The sequence below is a fragment of the Budorcas taxicolor genome, chromosome 9 (assembly GCF_023091745.1).
Source record: "Budorcas taxicolor isolate Tak-1 chromosome 9, Takin1.1, whole genome shotgun sequence".
Classification (NCBI taxonomy): domain Eukaryota; kingdom Metazoa; phylum Chordata; class Mammalia; order Artiodactyla; family Bovidae; genus Budorcas; species Budorcas taxicolor.
In genome coordinates this window covers 67360050-67382616 of record NC_068918.1, presented here as the reverse complement: position 1 = coordinate 67382616, position 22567 = coordinate 67360050, and the positions used below count along the sequence as shown (strand labels likewise).

The window sequence follows — 22567 nt, the reverse complement described above, 5'->3', positions numbered from 1 at the left end:
AATTATTAGAGACAGACTTAAAAAAAAAAAACACCAGTTTTGAAGAGGAATCATCTCCTCATTAACATTCCCAGAAGATAATATATACAAGAAGCTGATTACATTTACATTTTTTCCCAGGAATGCTCATTTTAAACAATCTGCTCAAGTTAAGAGCAAAAAGCTCAAGTGGGCTCTGATGACAGAGAGAAGATAAATTCAGCTTCTTCACTGCCACAGTCTTTTATTTCACAAAGAGAAACATATACCCCAAGTCTCAAGGTGCGTAATTAACTGCCAGTAGTTTTTCTTAGTTTTGAATTTACTTCAGTGTTTGTTAATACATCACAATATTTTTATATAAAATTGTTCAACCTGCGATGTTTAGAACACGATTTTAAAAGAAAAGTGAATTTTAAAATAATGACTAAAACAAAGACCGAAACCACAAGGAAAAATCTCTCTTTAAACTTTGGAGGGAAACAGGCAAAAACATACTTAAAGAGTTTAATTTATATAAATAAAAGTTCCAGTGAACCAAGCCAGCCCTTCCTAATGTTTCAGTAGGAAGCAGCCCTGGCGGGGGAGGGGAAAGCACAGAAGATGTGGGACACTCATCATGCGATTACACAGAGTCACTGGCAAGACCGGGATGAACGTGTGGGTACCGAGAGGCTCACCGTGTTCTCCTGCCTTTGTCGTAACTGTAAAGTCAAGTCACTCAGCATTTGACTGAGAGTTGCCCGCACAGCAGTGTTTATACTACGCTGGTGACAGCTACATATGTATGTTTCAATGCACACCTGGTAAAGAAATAAGACAGCAACATACACACTCTGTAGATATCAGTTCATTACCAACATGCTTTGGAAGTAATTGGAGGAGATGTTAAATCCCTCTTAAATAGAAAGTCAGCCTGATTTAGGACTAGTTATCAATGAGTACTATTAAATATTTTAAGTCCCTGGGAATTTGTTTTTAATCATAGAGGAAAAGTAATCTTTCCCTAAAGACAATCACTCTTTGAAGCTTACTATTCTGAGCATCACAGAAGAATGCAAACGAGTGATTTTTAGATTAAAAAAACAGTTCTATCCGAAACAAACTCAGGTAGCTGGAAATTAATCAGGAAAAGTTCTCTCCATGGCAAAATAGGAACAGAATTTATTAACTCCTGAGTTGGGGAAAAGGGTTAATGAATCCCTTTCTCCTCTATAAACAAGTTTGACCTTGGATTAACTCTCTGTGTTCTTTTGGAAACCTGATAAAGGTGGGACACGTCAGCTGTGTTACTAGGCAGTATGACTTAGGGTAAAAATGTCCCCCCGATTACTAAGCTGCATCTGAATTTAGAAAACTGTGAACAAACTATAAAAACCTGGTGAGAAGTTTCCCTGGGTAGCTCTTGTCACTGATTATGTATACCCACTGAGGGAACCCTGCCAGCTCAACTCATGGAGTTGTTACAGAATATTGGTTCCTACACAGTTGAAACCTGGGGCTCCACATCCAAGGTGACTGCACCCACAGAGATGGCTCTTATCTTTTTGCTCCTAAGCTGACATTTGAGAGCCAGAGGCTGGCCTCTGGACTGCAGCAAGGACTCCCATGACAGATAAAGGCCTGCGGTGCCCTGTTTCTATTCTCTGTCCTAGATTCTGCCGGTTGTGATCTACTGCTGCTGCTGCTAAGTCGCTTCAGTCATGTCTGACTCTGTGCGACCCCATAGACGGCAGCCCAACAGGCTCCCCCGTCCCTGGGATTCTCCAGGCAAGAACACTGGAGTGGGTTGCCATTTCCTTCTCCAATGCATGAAAGTGAAAAGTGAAAGTGAAGTTGCTCAGTCGTGTCCGACTCCTAGCGACCCCATGGACTGCAGCCTACCAGGCTCCTCCATCCATGGGATTTTCCAGGCAAGAGTACTGGAGTGGGGTGCCATTGCCTTCTCCCTGTGATCTACTAGGGTGTTGCAAATCTGAATGTCTAGTTGAACATTAGACAACTCCCTGAAGGCTGCAGCATGGAGAAGTCCCAATTTGAGCGGGAAAAATTCCTCATTTGATGGTAACGATGTTAAATGGCATGGCTTTTCAGATTTTATTGGCTCTAATTCTTTTAGAAGCTAGAGGAATGGACAATAAATGCATGCTTTAAAATTCTTCCCACTTTTTCCTCTCCACAACGTATGTCATCCCTTTCATTTCCCAAGCATATTTATTCCCACAAAAAGGAAAATAGGGGGACTTCCCTGGTAGCTCAGTGCTAAAGAATCCGCCTGGCAATGCAGGAGACACGGGTTTAATTCCTGATCTGAGAAGATCCCACATGCTGCAGAGCAGCTAAGCCTGTACACCCAAACTATTAAGCCTGTGCTCTAGAGCCTGGGAACTGCAACTAGCGAAGCTGGAGCACCCGAGAGCCCAGGCTCCACAACAAGAGAAACCACTGCAATGAGAAGCCTGTGCACCACAACTAGAGAAAAGCCTGTGCAGCAACAAAGACCCAGCACAGCCAAAAACCAAGTTAAAAAAAGAAAAATAAAGGGGAGGATTTAATATACCTTAATTATTTTTCTAGGAGTAACTTCAAGACTACAATGAAAATAATAGGGTTCTCACCCAAACTCAAAGTGAAGTTGCTCAGTTGTGTCCAACTCTTGGCAACCCCATGGACTGTAGCCTACCAGGCTCCTCTGTCCATGGGATTCTCCAGGCAAGAATACTGGAGTGGGTTGCCATTTCCTTCTCCAGGGATGGCAAGTTTAATTTGATGACTGATAACTGAGATGGGAGAGAAACTCAATGCGAACCTTTGCTGCTCCTATTGCTTAAGCTAGACCTTTCTGTTAGGCCTCATTATTAAAAATCTTTTTGTTAAATTAACTAGGTAAAAGTAAGTATTTCCTAGCAGTTTAATTTACCTCCTATTGAATGCTTAATATTCCAAATGAGCCATGAAAACTCAAAAATGATTTTGGAAGTTGGCTTAGATTAATGTAAGTTAAAAAATAAGAGCAAATTCCAAAATATATTTGTCAAATTACCATTTTAGGGTATATCAGTTTTAAACTCATTTTCTCAAACAATCGTGGATTATAATATACCTGAAAGTAAAATTTATACGTACTTAGAAGAAAAGTGTTTTAATCTTGAAAGACTTTTACTTTTGCATGTGATGAAATAGTTTAAAAATTGTGAAAATACATCTGAGTGTGATATTTCACTATGATGAAACCAAATTCTCCACAGTGTAATTAGGCACACTCATATTATTTATACCTTAAGATCTAACAGTTTTCTTAAATCTTATACTCTCCCAAGAAATCAACTGTTGATCTTTAAGCTCTCTAAACTCTGACATTATAAATTTCAGGGGGAATTTTAAGCTTAGAAGCATTAAAGATGAGATTAACTATCTGGAGAGCTGAACTACACACTTAATATAAACATGATTTTCCTGAATATGGAAAGCCATTTATAGCCTTCTTTAAAAAACTCTATCAGTCAGTCCCTTTAGACCCAAGAAAGAACGCATGCATGAAGAATTGGATCTGAAGAAATACAAACAGTGCTGTCAACAGCTGAACTTCATAAATAATCAATATATTTCTAAGAGTTTTTAATGTTACCATCATTTTTAATGCTTAGCTGTTATTATTACACATACAAAATGGGACATGACTTATTGCAAGAGGCATTTTATAAAGGGAAAGGTAGGCATGTTTAGTTTGCTTTGAAAAAAGATTAATCTAAGGAGCTCATTCTACTAAAGCTGTGAATATAAATACTGTCTATGACAAAGGGTGTCCTTTTAAACATAAAAATGATCGTGTAACTGATAATATCACTTTCTTCAGGTACTCAGAAAGAGATGCTTTATCAGCTATCCTGACATCCTCCAAAGAAGTTTCTTAAACTTGTTGTATTAATAATACATTGGTAAATCAGTAAGGTCTGCAGAACTAGGGTTTCCATAATAAACCTGACCACTGTAATTCAAGGCGAGTGATTTTTCACTTTGTGAATGTCTTTCTTCCTCTACCTTAGGACAGTGCTAAGATGAGAACATTGAATCAGAGAAGCTCAGAGAATACCATGTCCAAAATCAGGCCGAGTTTCTGGGAAGGGACTCATCAATTTCTTTTCGTATCTCCAATATCAGTTTTATTTCCCCATGCCCTTTGCTTTTGTGGTGCAGAACTGACACTTCAGAAGCCTCAGCTCTGCACCTTGACCAGAGGCTCAAAAGGCAAGTCAAATACCTTGTGAAAAGCCACAGACCCTGGATCGCCAGGGAAGGCACAAAGACACAGGGCAGTGAGGAGTGTCGTAAGGGACATTTTGATCATTTCATGCATTTGTGGACATCCAGCTTTATGGCATGCGAAACACAACTGAGGGCAAAAACATACATCATTAATGATGCAAAACAGACCCCAAAGCAGAAGGAAAAAGAACAAGAAAACACAAGTCTGCAAGCCATACATAAGCAATGCAAATTTTAGATTATCAAGTCAGTAGACTGATAAATAACAGTACTAGGTTACAACCACGGTGGAATCACTATTATTAAATATGAAGCAGCATAGTGGAATGTAGCAGATAGTCAATACACATTAAGCAAAGGGATAATACATGTTAAAGAAGCTGCCACAGGAGAAGTTTGCTTAGCTTTACAAAGTGCATATGACCTTCACTTTATTGTGCTTTTTTTACCTTCTCTTTCCTATCTGAATGGGGTTAGCGGCACAGCTTTGTTAAAATAGTGCATGGTACTGACTGTTAGTCAAGAGCAGAGCTAGTATGTTTCTGATTGGAAAATTCTTATGGAGATGACAGTTTATGGTAATTAAGAAATAGGATCAGAGATTAAGTAAGCTACAAAAAAGCACAGTGTCTCTTAATGTGAATGTTTGTTGATCACAGCAGGATCAATAGAAATTTTGATTATTACTATAAGTCTAAACTCTACATTGCATCATGGTAACAGCTCAGTAGCTCTGCCGTTTCCAGGTAAACAGCAGTAACAGATGGGTATGTGACAGGAGGCACCTCATCAAATGCAAACACACAGGCATACACACGTACATACACACAGACAGAGCAAACTGAAGTTGCTTTATTATTATTATTAAGAAATAGCTATGTAAGTGAATCTAGTCTCATGCTTGGGTAGGGAAATTTGCTGGTTTTCCTTTCTGATCTCAACTTACAAGGAAATTCTTAAAGTGCCCAGGGATATACAAAAACCTGACTATGACTTTGTTCTTCCTCCTTCACGTTCTTCTTGGCTTCAGCTGGCATATTAAAATAGCTTAGGACACCTTAACCCATCAATTCCTGTACCTTTTCACGCAGAGCCTTCTGCTTCGTCTACAGAAGGTCTACTAAACTCTAGCCTCTGTCCAATGAACCAACCCAAAATGAAGCAGAGGGGACCCCTGCATTGCTCCATGCGTCTTCTAACTCCAGATAAGGTGTTCAAGAGCCACGCAAGTCAGAGGTTAAAGGAAAGTGCTGAATTTCTTGCAAAGGACTAGTTTGCTCAAAGCCCATCTCTGGCAGGAAGTAACCAAAGAATAGACACCCCACAGGAGTTAAACCAGAGTCAGCAAAGAGACTGGCCCATGAGGAAGCAAGGAGTTTCTGGAAGGAAAAGTGGAGAAGCTCCTTAGAATGGGGTTTCCTCACTCCAGTAGCCTCAGCTGGTTTAAAGCAATGGGCCAGCTCCCTTGGCTGATTTTTTTTTTGCCAGGAGGTGGGGCTACCCCTCCCAGTCCTAAAGGGAACATGACAAATAAGATGCTGTGGAGAATCCCAGGGACAGGGGAGCCTGGTGGGCTGCCGTCTATGGGGTCGCACAGAGTTGGACATGACTGAAGCGACTTAGCAGCAGCAGCAGCAAGATAAAAAGTACACAGATGACCTGGTCCATTTTCCTGGATTGTATCTGGAGACCTTCAACTCCTTCATTGTAAAATATCTTATTTGAGGTATGGCTCAGAAATAATGCTATCACTGTGTAGAGTTAAAAAAAAAAAAAAAGAATCACTAGAATCATGGAATATTTAATGAGAAGTCAGCCCAGTTAAAACAATTCTTTAGTGATACCTAGAACCATTACATCAGAAGCTTTGGCAGCAGGTCTTGATTTTCAGTGTTTTTAAAGTTCCCTGGGGGTAACAAGTGGAACTGTGTTAAACTTCTATCCTCTGATGGTAATCAAATGTTCAGAAAAGATAAACTGAGTATTAATGTGTAAAGATACCCAAACAAGTGGCATATGCCTAATGATCATTTTAATCTACCGTCACAAAAAAAGTAAAATGCATCAGTACTTCTGCTTCACATGTAAAACCACCATACAGCCATTCTCTAAATGGCTAAAGTGGATAAGAATCCCAAGAATTTCAGTTGGTTGCTACATTAATATGGCAAGATTTCACTAACATTTTCTAAGACTGAGGGTATCTAGGAGGCAATGTAGCATAGTGATTAACGGCACATATTCAGAGCCTGGATTTGAATATCTAAAATTTTTTCAACATTGGTTTTTATTTATGAACAAATCAACATAAAATAAGTCCAGATGGCAGTGGGAGGAGCTGTGCTGCTGACCTGCTTACAAAGGAAGCATGTGGACAGTGAAATGGGTGCAGTCAGACTTCAGCCTGGAGATCCCTTCCTCCCATCCATCTTAGGGTCTTCCTGACCTAAAGTCACTGGGCAAGCAAATTAACTTCCCTTTCTTTGGGATTCTTTATATAGTTGGGTTATGGTAAAGATCAAAAGAGGATGGATGTGTGGGAAATACTGCTTATTGACATGCCCTAGGAACGCAACCATCAGTAGTTACCATTATTAACCACTGTTTTGGAATTAAGGGATGGAGGTTGGATGGAATGAAAACAGGAAATTCCTGAGAGTAAAATCTTAAAGAGAAAAAAAGAAGTCTTTGAGAAAGACTCTGCTTGAGCTTGATAACATGCTATAGGATCGAGAACTAGAAGTTTTCCATGACTAAGATCAAACCAGCAAATAAATATTTACAAATGAGGCTTTCTCATGTAGAAAAATCCCACAGAGCTGCCTTTACCAGGCATGAAAATATGCTCCAAATCTTACCAATGAAACAATAATATCATTAACCATCTTCAATTCAGCTTCACAGAGCTTCAGGCTATGGCACCACCTCTTCCTTTAACCCTAAGGCCTTGGTGATTTTTACTCTGACAGTTTTTCCTATATTAAGGTAACTACCCTCTAGTCAAGGCTATGGTTTTTCCAGTGGTCACGTATGGATGTGAGAGTTGGACTGTGAAGAAAGCTGAGTGCGGAAGAATTGATGCTTTTGAACCATGGTGTTGGAGAAGACTCTTGAGAGTCCCTTGGACTGCAAGGAGATCCAACCAGTCCATTATAAAGGAGATCAGTCCTGGGTGTTCTTTGGAAGGACTGATGCTAAAGCTGAAATTCCAGTCCTTTGGCCACCTCATGTGAAGAGTTGACTCACTGGAAAGGACTCTGATGCTGGAAGGGGTTGGGGGCAGGAGGAAAAGGGGACGACCGAGGATGAGATGGCTGGATGGTATCACCAACTCGATGGACGCGAGTTTGAGTGAACTCTGGGAGTTGGTGATAGACAGGGAGGCCTGGCGTGCTGCAACTCATAGGGTCGCAAAGAGTCGGACACGACTGAGCGACTGAACTGAACCAGACCCTCAGAACACTCAACATGTCTGCTAACTTGAACATAATAGTAAGAGAAATACTAAGGGTCTCGCTTTCAACCAATAAAAGAATTTTGTATCCATATGGAGTTTCAGTAATGATCATTCATGAAATTAAACAGAAAACATGTTGGCTGATTCATAGCTGTCCGATTCTAAATTCATTTCATATTTCTTATTCTCCTGCATCACAGAAGACCCTATTCTGAAAAACTGTCATCACTGCCATTTAATTAAGCAAGTTAAAGTTAGACACACAAATGAAGGCTGCCTTCTTATTTACATTTTCAGCACTTAATGATCCTTTTATAGTTTCAGCAGTACCTTAGGAAAACAACATTTTTCATACTTAAGTACACATTTCATTTCCTGATCAACAGGTTTCAGGGTAAGCACTGTTCTTCAGTAAATAGTCAATGCAGACCAGAGTAAGAAAGAAGAAGGTGTGAATTCTTTCCCCAACATTTCCACAAGTGATTTAAATGATTTATTTTAAGGTGTTTTTATAAATTGTTTCCCTAGCTATATCTAAAGTGACAATAGGAGAAAAGATTTTTTAAGTGAAAGACTTATTTTTATGAGAAATTAAACTACAATCAAGAAAGCTCCCAAGAGCTAAGTGCTAGTTTTAGGTTGAAATGTCCTGCTTTAAAAATAGAGTTGCAGATTTTTCAAAGGCTAAATTAGCAGGTGGAAAGCATGTGAGAATCGGCAAAATCACTGGGTCTCACTATGTCTACAGAATACCATTATTTTTGTGGCAGTCTCCTTTGTAGTTCATTCTTCTTGTTGATGAAAAATTATTTCTTAAGCAATTTCCATGGTGAAAAACCAAAGGGCTGTAAGCTATTTTGCCAATTTCAGGAAATATACAATGAAGGCAAATTAAGAAAAATGCTTATTCCTATCAGGCGTATCTGAAGTAAACAATGATTTCAAACAATTCTACTACTATCCTTCCTTAAATTACACAAGCATCATTCATTTAATAATCTACTCTCTGTAACTACTGATCCATAAACTTGAGAAATGGAATACTTCCTGCCATATCACTAACCAAGGATGTCACAGTGACTGGCAACTGCAGCCACCACGGGTGATGACCTGGTGAACCCTGGGGTATTCTCTTGAATACCTGCCATTCAGCAGCCATCAAACTGCAGTCACTCCTCACGGTGAGCCCTAAGGAAACTCAGGATGTGGAAACACAGGATACTGGCCCCAGATAGGTGAGGCACCTATCAATCGAATGAATTCAGTGAGCCCAGACTCTAGCATCTTCCCATACCTAGAAAAGCGCCAAATTCCTTAACTTGACATATCTGGTTTCTTTAAATTAACAGTAATCTTTTGCTGTTCCCAACTATCTGCCCTTTGTTGCAAAACTCCTATATATCTTAGCCCCTCCCCTCACCTCCTCGGAACAATTTCCCAGAGATATCTGAGACTCTGTGTCCCAGGCTACAGTCCTCATTTTGCCCCAAATAATACTTAACTCCCAACTCTCACATTGTGCAATTTTTTTCAACAAACTTATATTTATAAGTTGTTCTTAGGCTTTTCATATAAATAGATCTACTCCATACTTGTCTTATGCCAGATTATATAAATATGGATTGGGGTAGGAGGCATATTTTTACAAGTTAACAGTGGGCCTTATTGGCAAAAACATACCCTCAGAAGGAACAGTGGCAGATTAAATCATTAAAAGCATTTAACAAATATGGTTGATATAGATCAAGCAATGACAAACGGGAAGGAGAAAATGTGAGCAGGGTTTAGCAGAACATGAAGAAAGACAAGGGAAATTAGAAGAATCAAAATCCTGCACTTACAAGGTGGCCACCATTAAGAGGATGTTATAGCTGGTGGCAGTCCCTACTTCATGGGGGTGGCTCGATTCGCCATGGCAGAGAGGCATGACAGCTCTCACCAAAGTCTCAGCAGAACGCTATCTTTAGATCTCATTTTAATGAGATTATACCATTATTCACTTATGGCAATGCTTCTCAAAGTTTAATACCCTTATGAATCACATGGGATATCTTATTACAAGGCAGATTCTTATTCAGAGGTCTGGGTTGGGGTTCAAGGATCTGCATTTCTAATAAGCTCCCAGGCATCTGCCAAGTGGATCACACTTGAGGTTGTAGAGCCTCACAACTCCTTTCAATATGGTTTTACACCACAGCTTGTTGGAGAGAACAGTAACTATCAGAGCAATGATTCTCAACTTGACTTTTACAGTAGAATCAGCCAGCAAAAGGGAAAAAAGTGCAGGTGTTAGTCACTCAGTCGTTTCCCACTCTTTGCAACCCCATGGACTGTAGCCTGCCACGCTCCTCTGTCCATGGGATTCTCCATGCAAGAACAGTGGAATGGGTTGCCATTTCCTTCCCAGGGATCAACCAGGGGCTTCACAAAATTTGTACACCCAGGTCCCTTCAAGATCAAAACACTCAGAATTCCTAAGATGACCCTAGGCATCTTATTTTCACTAATACTTCCCAGGTGATTCAAATATGTAGGCTTTGAGAAAAACCACCAACATAAAAGTAGGGCCTCCAATGTTATGTAACTGTAAGTAGCCCATACATAAGAGAATCATTTTGGGAGGGTAAAGAGAAGTCAAAATTTAGTCAAGTAACTACTGAAAATAGCCAGCCTTGTTTAGGAACCTATGCAACCTTGTGGAAGCCTGTCTTTTGTTCTGATCTTCAGTCGTCGTTTGTAGTGAACTGAGGCACAGTATTCCCTTCATAAAAAGATCTATTTTAAAGATAAAAGGCAAGATCAATGCTGTGTCTGCAGAGTGCTCACCCAGGGAGTGGTCTGGATGAAGGGAGAGGCAGCCCCTGGGAGGATTACCACCAACTTCCATGAGGCAAATGTTAAGGGTCCCTGTAAGTAGCTCTTCCATGACCAGACTATGAAACACATTCTATAGGATGTAGAGACTGAAAGCTCAGGCATGCCAACCAGTCTTGCTTCCCGGTTCTTTCACTTCCTAGGTGTGTGGCTTGGAAAGTTAGTGGATCTCTCTCTGTACCAGCTGCCTTATCTGTAAAACATGGATAATCAACAGCTCCTGCTTCACAGTACTGCTGTACAGTTTGTATGATTTAATACAGGGAAAATTCTTAGAATGGTGCCTCGCAGAGAGTAAGCACTGCTGCTGCTGCGTCGCTTCAGCCGTGCCCGACTCTGTGCGACCCCAGAGACGGCAGCCCACCAGGCTCCCCCGTCCCTGGGATTCTCCAGGCAAGAACACTGGAGTGGGTTGCCATTTCCTTCTCCAATGCATGGAAGTGAAAAGTGAAAGTGAAGTTGCTCAGTCGTGTCCAACTCCTAGTGACCCCATGGGCTGCAGCCCACCAGGCTCCTCCGTCCATGGGATTTTCCAGGCGAGAGTACTGGAGTGGGGTGCCATCGCCTTCCCTGAGAGTGAGCACTAAATACGTATTAAAAGCAGCCATGTAACACCTTGAGCATAGGCACTTGTCTCTTTTTTATATTATTTATTTATTTATTTTTGGCTGTGCTGGGTCTTCACTGCTGTGCGGGCTTTCTCTAGCTATGACAAGCGGGGCTTACTCCACAGTGGCAGTGCACGGCGTTTCTCGTTGCAGTGGCTTCTTCTCTTGTTGCAGAGCATGGGCTCTAGGACATTCAGGTTCAGTAGTTGTGGCATGTGGGCTCAGTAGTTGCAGCTCTCAGGCTCTAGAGCAGAGGCTCAATAGTTGTGGGCTTAACTGCTCTGTCGCACATGAGATCTTCCTGGACCTGGGAGTGAACCCATGTCTCCTGCATTAGCAGGTGGATTCTTTACCACTGAGCCACCAGGGAAGCCCCCTGTAGTTATCTCTTGTCACTACAAGTGATGTTATGCTTTCAAGCCTCCTCAGAATGATCAGTTCTGAGAGGGAATGGACACAGCAAGCAGTGAACCCAGAACTCTTAGCTAATCCCTGATGGAAGTACACTGAGTTGCAGTGTACAAGCCTGGTGGATAAAAGATCCACTGTTCTCAGCAGAACAGTTTCCACGGTGTTTCCATTACTGGCTTTTGATCGGGGCTCCTGGATTAAGTGAGGCCCCAGCACTGGCACCTGCCTGCTCGTGGTTCTCCTGGATGACTGCCTCTCTTGGCAGACTGGCGTGTAGACATCCTCCCCCAGGGACTGGCCAGCTGCAAGAGCTGGATTCTTACTCCCCTGAACTTGGTGTCCATGCCAGGTCCAGGCTAGCACAGAGGAGCTATTCCGCACACTGCCATTTATCAAAAGCACTTTGAAGTGGTGATGATTATGGTCCTTACAAAGCAGTCTCCATCCCCCTGCTGATGCTGGACAATCTGCCCCTGTGTCCAGTCACCAGAGAGGAGTTGAGCATCGAAGTTAGGCTTGGGGGAACCTGCAGTCTCAGCTGTTAAGGTCCAGCATGGGCAGGGAGGTGGTAGGACCTTCTGGTGGGTCTGTACGAGAGGCACAGCCTAAAAACATCCTCTGGAACCCTGCACACTGTCAAGGGAGGACCCCCACTATCAAATACTGGATGAAAAGTTTCCTTCTATGATCCTTACCAAGTCCTTCCTTCCGAGGAATACAGTCCCAAGCCCCCATCCTGAACTAGAAGTCAGAGCTAGCACTGGAAGTGAGGCATTTTTCTGCAAAGGTCTGACCCCTGCTTTGGGACCGTCAAGCTGATGTTCTGCTGGAAACTCTTCAAACTGGGGGATCTCAGTGGGCTGCAGGTAGAACAAGAAGGTGGGGGAAGTCAGCTTGCTACTGTGGTCTCAGGAAGCTAGCCCCATCGATAACCCATCCCTTTAGGGTCCTGGCCTGATCACCATTATTTAGCGGAAGCCTGGATGTCGTCAATCTGCTGTTCCAGAAAAGCAGGAGCTAACCTTGACCCGGCATTTACTACATGGCCGCCTGCACTGAAAGCTTTTTACATGGGTTCTATTTTTCTTGTCTAACTGGCACAACCACACAATGTGAGATAGCGAGACAGGTGCTGTTAGCGTTGCTTTTACACACAGAACAAACACAAACCCAGCGAGGTATCCAAGGCAACCCTGCTGGGAGGTAGGAGAGCCAGGATTTATATCCAAACATAGTGAGTCTCCGGAGCCCACGCTCTCACCACCACGCTCAATGCCTTTATCTGTATATTGCTCTTGGGTTGAGATTTTTTTTTAAATTTTTTTTTCTTTACAGGTTCTTATAGAGACCAGTGTGTGTGTGTGTGTGTGAGAGAGAGAGAGAGAGACCACTGTGTTTTGATGTGTCATTCTATCTAGAAAGGCCTGCTGAGTCTCTACTTTGGCTTCCAGATCCCCACTGAGAACACCCTTGACTTGGGTGGCCCATAGCAGTGTGAGTCTGCTGTTCAGGAATTGTTGGGCTGGCCAAAACATTAATTTGGTCAGTGAATCTGTTGTTTAATAAAGTTCTTGCTGCAAATGAAAACTGTGTCCTTTATTTTTACATAAACCCCAATGAACTTTTTGACCACGACTAGATACATAACACATCTTTTCAGATTCTCATTCAAAAACCCTGTGAGTATGATAAAGGCACCCGCCCTCTCAAAGGGAGCTTGGGAACCCCTGGTGGCCTGCCCAGTCCTGAGGGTCCTACAACAGCCTGTCTTCCTTCCCTATCTCCCTCCTCGGCAGGTGATGGGTTTGGCAGTGAGTGACACGCTGCATCTCCTGTCTTGTCCTTCACACAGCAAAGAACCAACAAGCATCCTACATGCCAATTCTGTTTCTTGCTCTGATCAAACACTACATTTGTCATTTTAAAAGCAAACCAGTGTGGGGTATCTAAAATAGTTACACCCCTAGAAACAGAGAACAGAATGGTGATTGCTGGGGGGCCAAGGGGAAAGGGAGATGGAGAGTTACTGTTCAATGTGTATAAAGTTTCAGTTATGCAAGATGAGCACGTTCTAGAGTTCTGCTATACAACATTGCACTATGGTCAATGTTCCTGAGTTGTACACTTCAAAGTGTGTTAAGATCTCATGTTAAAGGTTCTTATCACAGGTAATTTTAAAAAAAAAAACCCAAACCTACAAATGATAAGATCACTCACTGGTATCTCTTAAAATTCAACTAAAAATACTGACAGCTATTCTATTTATTTAGTTATATAGAGTGAAACATACCAATATGGTAATGAAAAATATTCTTTCTACCTACCTAAATACACATTTGAGAACTGATTTATATTGTAGTAAGGGGTCAGCTGTCTATTTTTCTTTTGACTGACATATAAAATGACCTACCTGCTCAAAAATAATTTTCTCAATTTTCAGTCAATGCCACACAATACCACAAAAGATCAGGCATCAGTCATAAATCCTACTCATGATTTCACTGTGTATGAGGAGGAATATATTAATTAGCTTGACTGTGGCAATTATTTCACAATGTATATGCATATCAAAACATTGAACATTTTGCAGATTATACCTCAATGATGAGAAAAAGAGGAAAAAAAGAAAACATGTACAAAGTGCTAAGCATCTACCTGGAATACTCAGTAAATGGTAATCATTACTGTTTAAAAAAATACCGTGACTGCTGAGAGCTAGGTTTTCTTTTTCTGCATAATTTCAGAGTTCAGAATATCATTGGCTCATTGAGGTCTGCATGTGTACTCTTGTCAGAACACACAAATCCTGAAGATATCCTTTCCAAGAGGTGGAAGGAAATTTATTTTAAGTATATTAAAGTATGGCTTTGGAATGATGCTGTGTCCAAAAGCCAAAGTCATACGCCAGACATTCAGGAAGCCAAGCTTTCTGTTGGACATACTCTTGGGAGTGCTGAAGGTACACATTACTCTAGGCTGCAATACAGACTGAAAAGAGAAGGTTTTCCAATGATTGTTATAAAATGCGTTCATCAGAGTTTAGGAGACAGGGATGCAACTGAATCAATAAACATTGTCCCTAAATCTCACACTTGGTTTTTTAAAACCTATTTTTTAAAAAGATCAAATCCTCTTCAATTAATCTTAGGAAAAATAGTGAGTGTAATACCTAGGTATAGCAGTGCCAGGAGAACCAGTACTGTTATTTCCATGGTTAAAGCCTCAGGTCAAGCAAACCAGAGCATGCAGAGCACTGACAGAGTGGCCCACAGAGCCTGCTTCCCACAGATCAACTCCTTAGTGAAAATTCCCCACAGTAATGATCAGAGAAGGGCTCACCCCACTGCTGCAGCTCAGCTCCACCCCGGCATTTTTCCCAGGTGGGGGTAAAGCAGCTGTGAGCAGACAGCACAAACGAGCAATGCTTGAGGGTTGAGCGGAGCGAGTACTTACCTCCGCGATCTTCAGCACTGCACTCCCATTCAGGTCAAAGGTTGGAGTGTAGGTTATGCAGAGTAAAACCTTTAACAGCCACGAAGTAGGGAAGGAAAAAAAAGGTAAGGGGTTAGAATTCTAGAAATAAAGTTCCATTTCGCATGCCACTTACGCGGTCTTGTTTTATGACTTTTTTGCTCTTTGCTTTATTTCATATGTTTGTTTCTATTCCACTCACTGCTCTCTAATCAGTGGTCACACATTGCCCAATAAAATAGAGGCTAATAAAGTAAAGGCTGAAAACTTCTCCCCAAGGAGAGAACCATTCTAAGACTGGCCAGAGATGGCTTTCCTCAACAACTCCAGGAGGTCTGTCTAGTAATAAAGAAAATCAGGCTCAGTGCTAGGTCCTGAACATGAATTACCTAAATTGATTTTTTAGTGTCATTACTACTGGCCTCATTTTACCAGTAAGGAAACTGAAGCTCAAAACCATTAAATAAGCCCAAAGTCACAGAGGTACCAGCTACAGAGCTCAATCTGAACCCAAGTAATCTGACCCCATGCCCTGCCCGACTATGTAATACTGTCTCTATAGACTCAAGTATCACTGTTTTTCTGTTCCTGTCACTTCTCAGATCCACATGGGATTAGACAGTTTTTTATAGGCACTTTCTTCTTTCTTGCTTTACTTCCCTCAGAACACTGCCTGGGGCTTATTTATTAGTCCCAAGTTCCCCCTATTCTCCAAGTTACATAGACAATGAGTTGATGACATTTACAAGATCTTTAAGGGCTATTAAAAATCCCACTTTCTACTTGTAGAGCTATTAGGGAATAGATCAATAGAAGCTCAGGGCATTTTAAGAATTGCTGCTAATTTTAGATAAGAGGCTAGCCTCTCCCCTGTCCATTTGGCTTCTGATGGTGCACATTATCTCGCTGGTGGTCTCAGATGAGAAATTGCTGGTGTCTGCTCCTCTATCCCCAAACCCTACAGCCATGTCTGGTCTGCAGCTCTGCTCATCAGTGGCAGCCTCAGAGGACGTTTCTCATCTGGTTCTCCCTAACTCATGAAAGAGCAACAAAGCCTGGCATATTTGCCTAAATCAGGACATACTGCTCGTCAGCACATCAAAAAGCAAACTGTCCTATGGAACAAAGAACCTCTTAGTTATTAGCCAGGCTGGCCCTAGGAACAGTCACACCTTCAGAGAAAGCAAATAGGTATATAATTAAAGAAGGAAAAAGGGGATTCTTGCCAATTTTAGTCACAAGGTTAGGTAACTTCACTGTGGGTCTGCTCCTCCATCTTTTGCTCCTTAGGGCACCTGATAGCCAAGAGTCAACTCCAGATAAAAAGCATCTGAAAGCCACGCTGGCTGAGAAAGAGGCATTGTGGGAAATACTGCCCCATAGCCTCATGGGAAATGGCTTTCTTTTGTGTGATGATGGGGTCGGGGTCTGGCATGCAAGAAGGGATGAAAGCTGAGGACACCAATGCCACCAGGTCCTAATTTGGCCTGGGGACAGGCCATGTCTTCTAGTGGCTCTGTACTTGATGGTACCTCTGCCTGACACCCTCCTGTCCTCCATTCTTCCCATGCTTGTTCCTCACATGGGTCATCTGTTGGCTTCTTTGCAGTTTCAGCTCAAATGTCACCCCCTCAGGCATGTGGCCCTCCCTGAACAGACTCTCTGAAATGGCCTCTCGCACAGCTTCTTGTTTCACTTGCTTCAGAGCAAGCACCAGTTTCATAAATTACTGGTTATAATCTTTCCATCAGACTATAACATCCACTGGGCATCTGAAAGGTCCTCAAGGCTTTCTCATATGCGGCTTTCTTACTATGATTTCTTATTGCCATGAATGGCTTCTCTTTCTTGAGATATTTCTTTTTTCTATGCCATGTTTCATGGCGGGTAAGTAGGGGGTATGAGAGAGTGCCTGGTGAAAGTGGTGGTCTGGGGAGGTAAATTAGCCCATCTGGGCTCTTGGCTTTTTAACTATTTACAATGGAATATTACTTAGACATAAAAAGAATGAAATAATGACATTTGCAACATGGAAGGACCTACAGCCCATCATACTGAGTGAAGTGAGTCAGAGAAAAATAAAATTATATGATATCACTTATATGTAGAATCTAAAGAAATGGTACAAATGAATCTATTTACAAAACAGAAGCTGAGTCACAGATGTTGAAAATAAACTTGTGATTACTGAGGGGAGAGAGGGGGAAGGGATCTATTGGGAGACTGGGACTGACATATACACACTACTATATATAGAATAGATAATTAATAAGGACCAACCGAATAGCACAGGAACTCTATTCAATATTCTGTAGTGACTTATATGGGAACAGAATCTAAAAAACAGTAGATACGAATGTATAACTGACTCGCTGTGCTGTACAACAGACACTAACAACACTGTAAATCACTATACGCCAATAAAAAAATTAATTAAGAAACAAAAAATAATATTATTTATAGGACCAACAATCAACTTCCTGCCTTCCATTGTTCTGTGCGTTCAGACAGGGTGCAGAAGGGTAGATCTGGAAAGAAGTTTTCAAAAATCAACCCAGTTTTCTGTGAGCAGGTGCTGCTTTTTACAACAGTGGCTGGAAGAAGTGGGAGCAGAGTCTACGGTAAGATTTTCAGGAAGTTCACTGAGTTGGCCTATTTGCTAATCAAGCTTATCAGGTGAACAAGGAGACTGGACTCTCTCTGCTACAGGGAAGCCAGCAAGTGTAGAGGGAGGCTCTTTGAAACAGTCTGAAGGAAGCTGAGGACCTCTGCACCCAGCCAAGGCTGATCCTGTTCCAAAGATCTTTGGAAAAAGGCTCTTCACACATAATGTCTGGCCACTAAAAACCAAAGACTCACTGAATTCTACGCAAAAACTAAAAACAAGAAAAATGATGAAAGTGAAGCACATTAATGAAGCTGGCTCCTTAAGCTCAGGCAGCCTGCTTTGCTGGAAGCAGAGGAGGTTTTAACTCCAGGGCTGATGGTGCCCCTGGCCCCCCGTGACATATAAAGACAAGAGATGTAAAGAGCTCCAGTGTCTAGCAAGGATGGCGCAGCAGACAGAAGTGACTTGTTGAAAATGATCCGTGGAGAAACCCAATGCCTGCAAGCACTAATTCACTGGATTCAAACACAGACCGGGTGTAGGAAATTTAGGGCAACAGCAAATTAATTTAAACTGTCTGCCTTCCATTGCATAATGAAAGGGTAAGTAGCTTAGATTCATATTCTGAGCACGTTGGCCTCAAGGCAAACAGGAGCACCTAAATATTGAGGGCAGTTCCGTTAAAAATACATTCCTCACAGGGTCATTAAAGCACATTGACTACATTATCACGAACAGCGGGAACTTGAGTGATAGGCGGTGTCTTGCAATCGAGCTTGCTGGTACTGCCTCCATAAAGAAGCCAAGGGGATGCAGAAAGCAGGCGGGGGAAACCTTCCACAAAAAGGGAAAGATCCTTACAGAGGGTAATAAAAATCCCAATAATTAAAAAACAATAACTGAATGGCTACTATGTACAAGAAACAATTCTTCAAATTAAAACGTGCATAGAAACAAACCCTGGAGAAAAAAAGACGAGACTGGAAAGGAGAATGAGAAGCTGATTTATTGCAAGCCCTGGGCACGAGTGATAAGAATCTGGAGATGTAGCCACATGAGGAACAGAGAGAGAAGTGGATTGATAATGATGACAAGTACAAGATCACAGGTATGCGCCTCTGATCAGGAAAACCCTGGATTAATTCCCTCCCAAGGGCACCTAATCATCAAGATTAAAGTTCTCCCATCAGGCTCATACTGCCTTGTGATTGTGATCATGACAGAGCAGGGGCTGTGAGGTCAGGGTCAAAACATAAGTGTTTTAGTAACATGATTGTGGCATGTAATTTAATATTCAATTGCTGCGACTTTGCCTATGTCCTCTAGCTCTTTATCTTTAAAATTCCCATCCTACCTCATAAGGATATTTAGAGGAAAAATTAGTTAAATGACTTTTTTTTTTAAAAAAAGAGTACATTCAATATATGTATCTCCAGGATGTTTTCTCATAGAGATTAATAAACAAGTCTCCATTTGATGGAACTCATGGCAGCCATTTCAATGTAAATTACACACATTTTAAGTGAAAAAAAATTAGATCATCCACATTCAAAATCATAAATCTTTCCTATTATATATCACTGCCCCCATTCCTATGGTCCAAAGCCCTCATCATCTAATCTAGCCCCACTTTCTCTCTCCTTAGTGTTTTCTCTTTCAGGTCCCAAGTCAATTCAAGGAATATTCGCCAAGGTTCTAATTGCTGTGGGGTCACAAATACAAAGCAAACACCATTTCTACCATAAAAAAAACCTCACAACCTACTGGGCAAATGAATGCTTGTACAACTATCCTTCATGGCTGACTTAGTAAGTGCTACTGCAACCATGAGGTATATAATAGTTTTGAAGGTTACAAGACATCTCAGTTTTGGAGAACAGAATCACAGATGAGATAATGTGAGCAAAGCACTGATGCAGGAGAGAAGAGGGAGGGACAGATGTACCAAGCAAAGGAAACGGTGAGAATAAAGGAATGAGGTGTGAAGACAGAGGCTGGAGATGATGCTAAAAAGGATAGCAGGAATCTTATTACACATCAACTTAAATGCCCCTTTTAAGTGTTTTGCACATATTATTTTAGGGCTGGTCAGGGCAACAAATCACAACTAAAACTAGATGTACTGAGGGAAACTGGAAATCAGGGTGATAAAGCAGACAATATGACGTAGATGAACTAAAGACAGATCCTAGTCATTCCAATGGCAATGAATTAACTGGAGTGCATTTGTTGAAGGAATGCAGGGAATTCGCAAATGGAAAGCAATGGTCACTCATACATGAAATCTGGGTGCCATCCAATCACTGTTCTGCCCACTGATTCTCTTCTAATTCTAGTCAATCTGGTTGAAATCTCTCATATTCCCCTATATTTCATAAAGCTTTATATTAGATACTAATAAAGTAACATGCTTTAGAGAAGATAAACCTTGTTCAAAAATCTATCACATAAAACATTACAGATGTGGTCATCCCAGAATGGGTAGATCTGGAGAAGTTTAGATACACCACTTAAAATCTGCATGCCCTCTGTAACTCCGACTAATACAAGCTCCTTAGTAGTGAGGTCTAACTTTCTGATGCCCACCATGTTTACAGCACCATGTAGGGCTCTGGGAGGTGTGGTGAGTTCCAGTCTAAGCTCAATCCCTCCTGTGCACTGTCCACAGGAGTAATCAACCTCACAGAATTTCAGTGGGACTTGCAAATGCGTACACATTACTGTAAAATGTGTTGAGAGTGTGATAAGACAGCTTGGCTGCACAAAAGGAAATTGTCCTGAGAATCCAAACGTCAGATCCAGGTGGTGTGACTGGCAAAATCCAGGTGGTGTGACTGTGACAGCTTGTGCAACCACATAGGTAATGATACTAGAGTTTCAGATGATCTGGTTAGAGCAACGAGAATTTAGGAAGCCCCCATTCAGGATGTCCAGCTATTTGGCAGGACCTTCAGGCAGGGCAGGGAGAAAATCACCTCTACAAACTAAAGGGCATCTCTGATGAGACTTATAGAACATCTGTCACTCCCTGCTCTGAGAAATTTTTTTTTTTGCATTCAACACAGTAACTGGTAACATGTACCATTTCTGGGTCCAAGAGCTCATTTCTGTTAAAGTTGTATATAAGTCCTCTACAGGACCATTTGAGGGGACGCAGGAGTAAAGAAATGATTCTTAAAGTTACTGGATAGCAACTGCATGCCACTTCACCTCTACCTTGGGCTGCATTACTTGGGCTGCCATTCTTTTATTACATAAATACTCACTGAGGTGTGATGCATTAATGGTCAGATACAGTATTAGGTATTGGGTGCACAGGAGGAAACTTTAAAAAGATGTCTTGATGATCCCTGAGCTCCATAAAGCTAACATCGGGTTTTGAAGACAGTAACAAAATAAGGGATTACAATAAATTGTGAGGAGTTGTTATGACTGAGAAAATACACCGTAATGTGAAGAGTGTTATCAGGGTCTAACAATATAGTACATTTGTAATGCTATACTCATCTTTAATGGAACTCTAAATTTAATATGTTGTAATCAACAACCTCAGATACGCAGAAGATACACCCTTATGGCAGAAAGTGAAGAGAAACTAAAGAGCCTCTTGATGAAGAAGAAAGAGGATAGTGAAAAAGCTGGCTTAAAACTCAACACTCAAAAACTAAGATCATGGCCTCCAGTCCCATCACTTCATGGCAAACAGATGGGAAGCAAATGGAAATAGTGGCAGATTTTATTTTCTTGGGCTCCAAAATCACTGCCGACAGTGACTGCAACCATGAAATTAAAAGACACTTGCTCCTTGGAAGAAAAGCTATGAGAAATCTAGACAATGTATTAGAAAGCAGAGACAGCACTTTGCTGAGGTCAGAATAGTCAAAGCTATAGTTTTTCCAGTAGTCATGTGTGATTGTGAGAGCTGGACCATAAAGAAGGCTGAGCACCGAAGAACTGACGCTTTTGAACTGTTGTGTTGGAGAAGACTCTTGAGAGTCCCTTGGACAGCAAGGAAATCCAACCAATCAATCTTAAAGAAAACCAGTCCTGAATATTCATTGGAAGGACTGATGCTGAAGCTCCAGTACTTTGGCCACCTGATGTGAAGAGCTGACTCATTACAAAGGACTCTGATGCTGGGAAAGATTGAGGGCAAGAGGAGAAGAAAGCAACAGAGGATGAGATGGTTGGTTGGATAGCATCATTGACTCAATGGACATTAGTTTGAGCAAACTCCAGGAGATAGTAAAGGATAGGGAAGCCTGGCCATCCTGCAGTCCATGAGGTTGCCAAGAATCGGACATGACTTAGCAACTGAACAACAACGCATATAATTAAGGAATGAAAAACACAGGGAAGAAGACAAGGAGACCATCAAGAAGTGAGTTTATTTGGGAGAGTCAACCTACTAAGGCACAGCTAGAAGAGGGAGGCATGCTGAATGAACAAGGAACCTTCTTTCCCTCTTTCTCAAGCCATTAAATATACATAAAGTACTTAATTTATACATATACACTTTGAGGTGGTGGTAGTTTCACTTTTCCAAATATCAGATGTTTTTTATAAGTCAAACCAAGTAACCTACTGTAGCTCAAAAAAGTAACTCAGAATTTGAGTGCAGCCCACAGAGGCCTTATCCTTCCCTTGCTTGGAGAGAACTCTGGAAACCCTTGATGCCAGGCACATTTCAAACCCCAGCTCTGGTTCTGGCTGAAAATTTAGCTGTGTTACTTAATGTACATTGCCTTCTGGACTCTCATGTATATTGGCTTAAAAATTCATACACTTAAACATATTTGCATAATTCCTTTTCTTGAGAAACAGCCCAGTTCTTTTTTCTCCTCTGTCAAATTCAGCAAAAATAAAGGTGGAAAATTTAGTGATACGGACAGA

General features: G+C 41.5%; 1 protein-coding gene across 1 annotated transcript in view; it reads right to left on the bottom strand.

The window, feature by feature from the left end:
• ARFGEF3 (ARFGEF family member 3) overlaps positions 1-22567 on the bottom strand; it is a 169745-nt gene that overhangs the window by 84087 nt on the left and 63091 nt on the right. The window contains exons 5-6 of the mRNA XM_052645866.1: positions 15049-15117; positions 660-782 (exon numbers count right to left, since the gene is read on the bottom strand). Of these exons, the coding sequence (XP_052501826.1) occupies positions 660-782; positions 15049-15117 (192 nt within the window). The remainder of the gene's footprint in view (positions 1-659; positions 783-15048; positions 15118-22567) is intronic.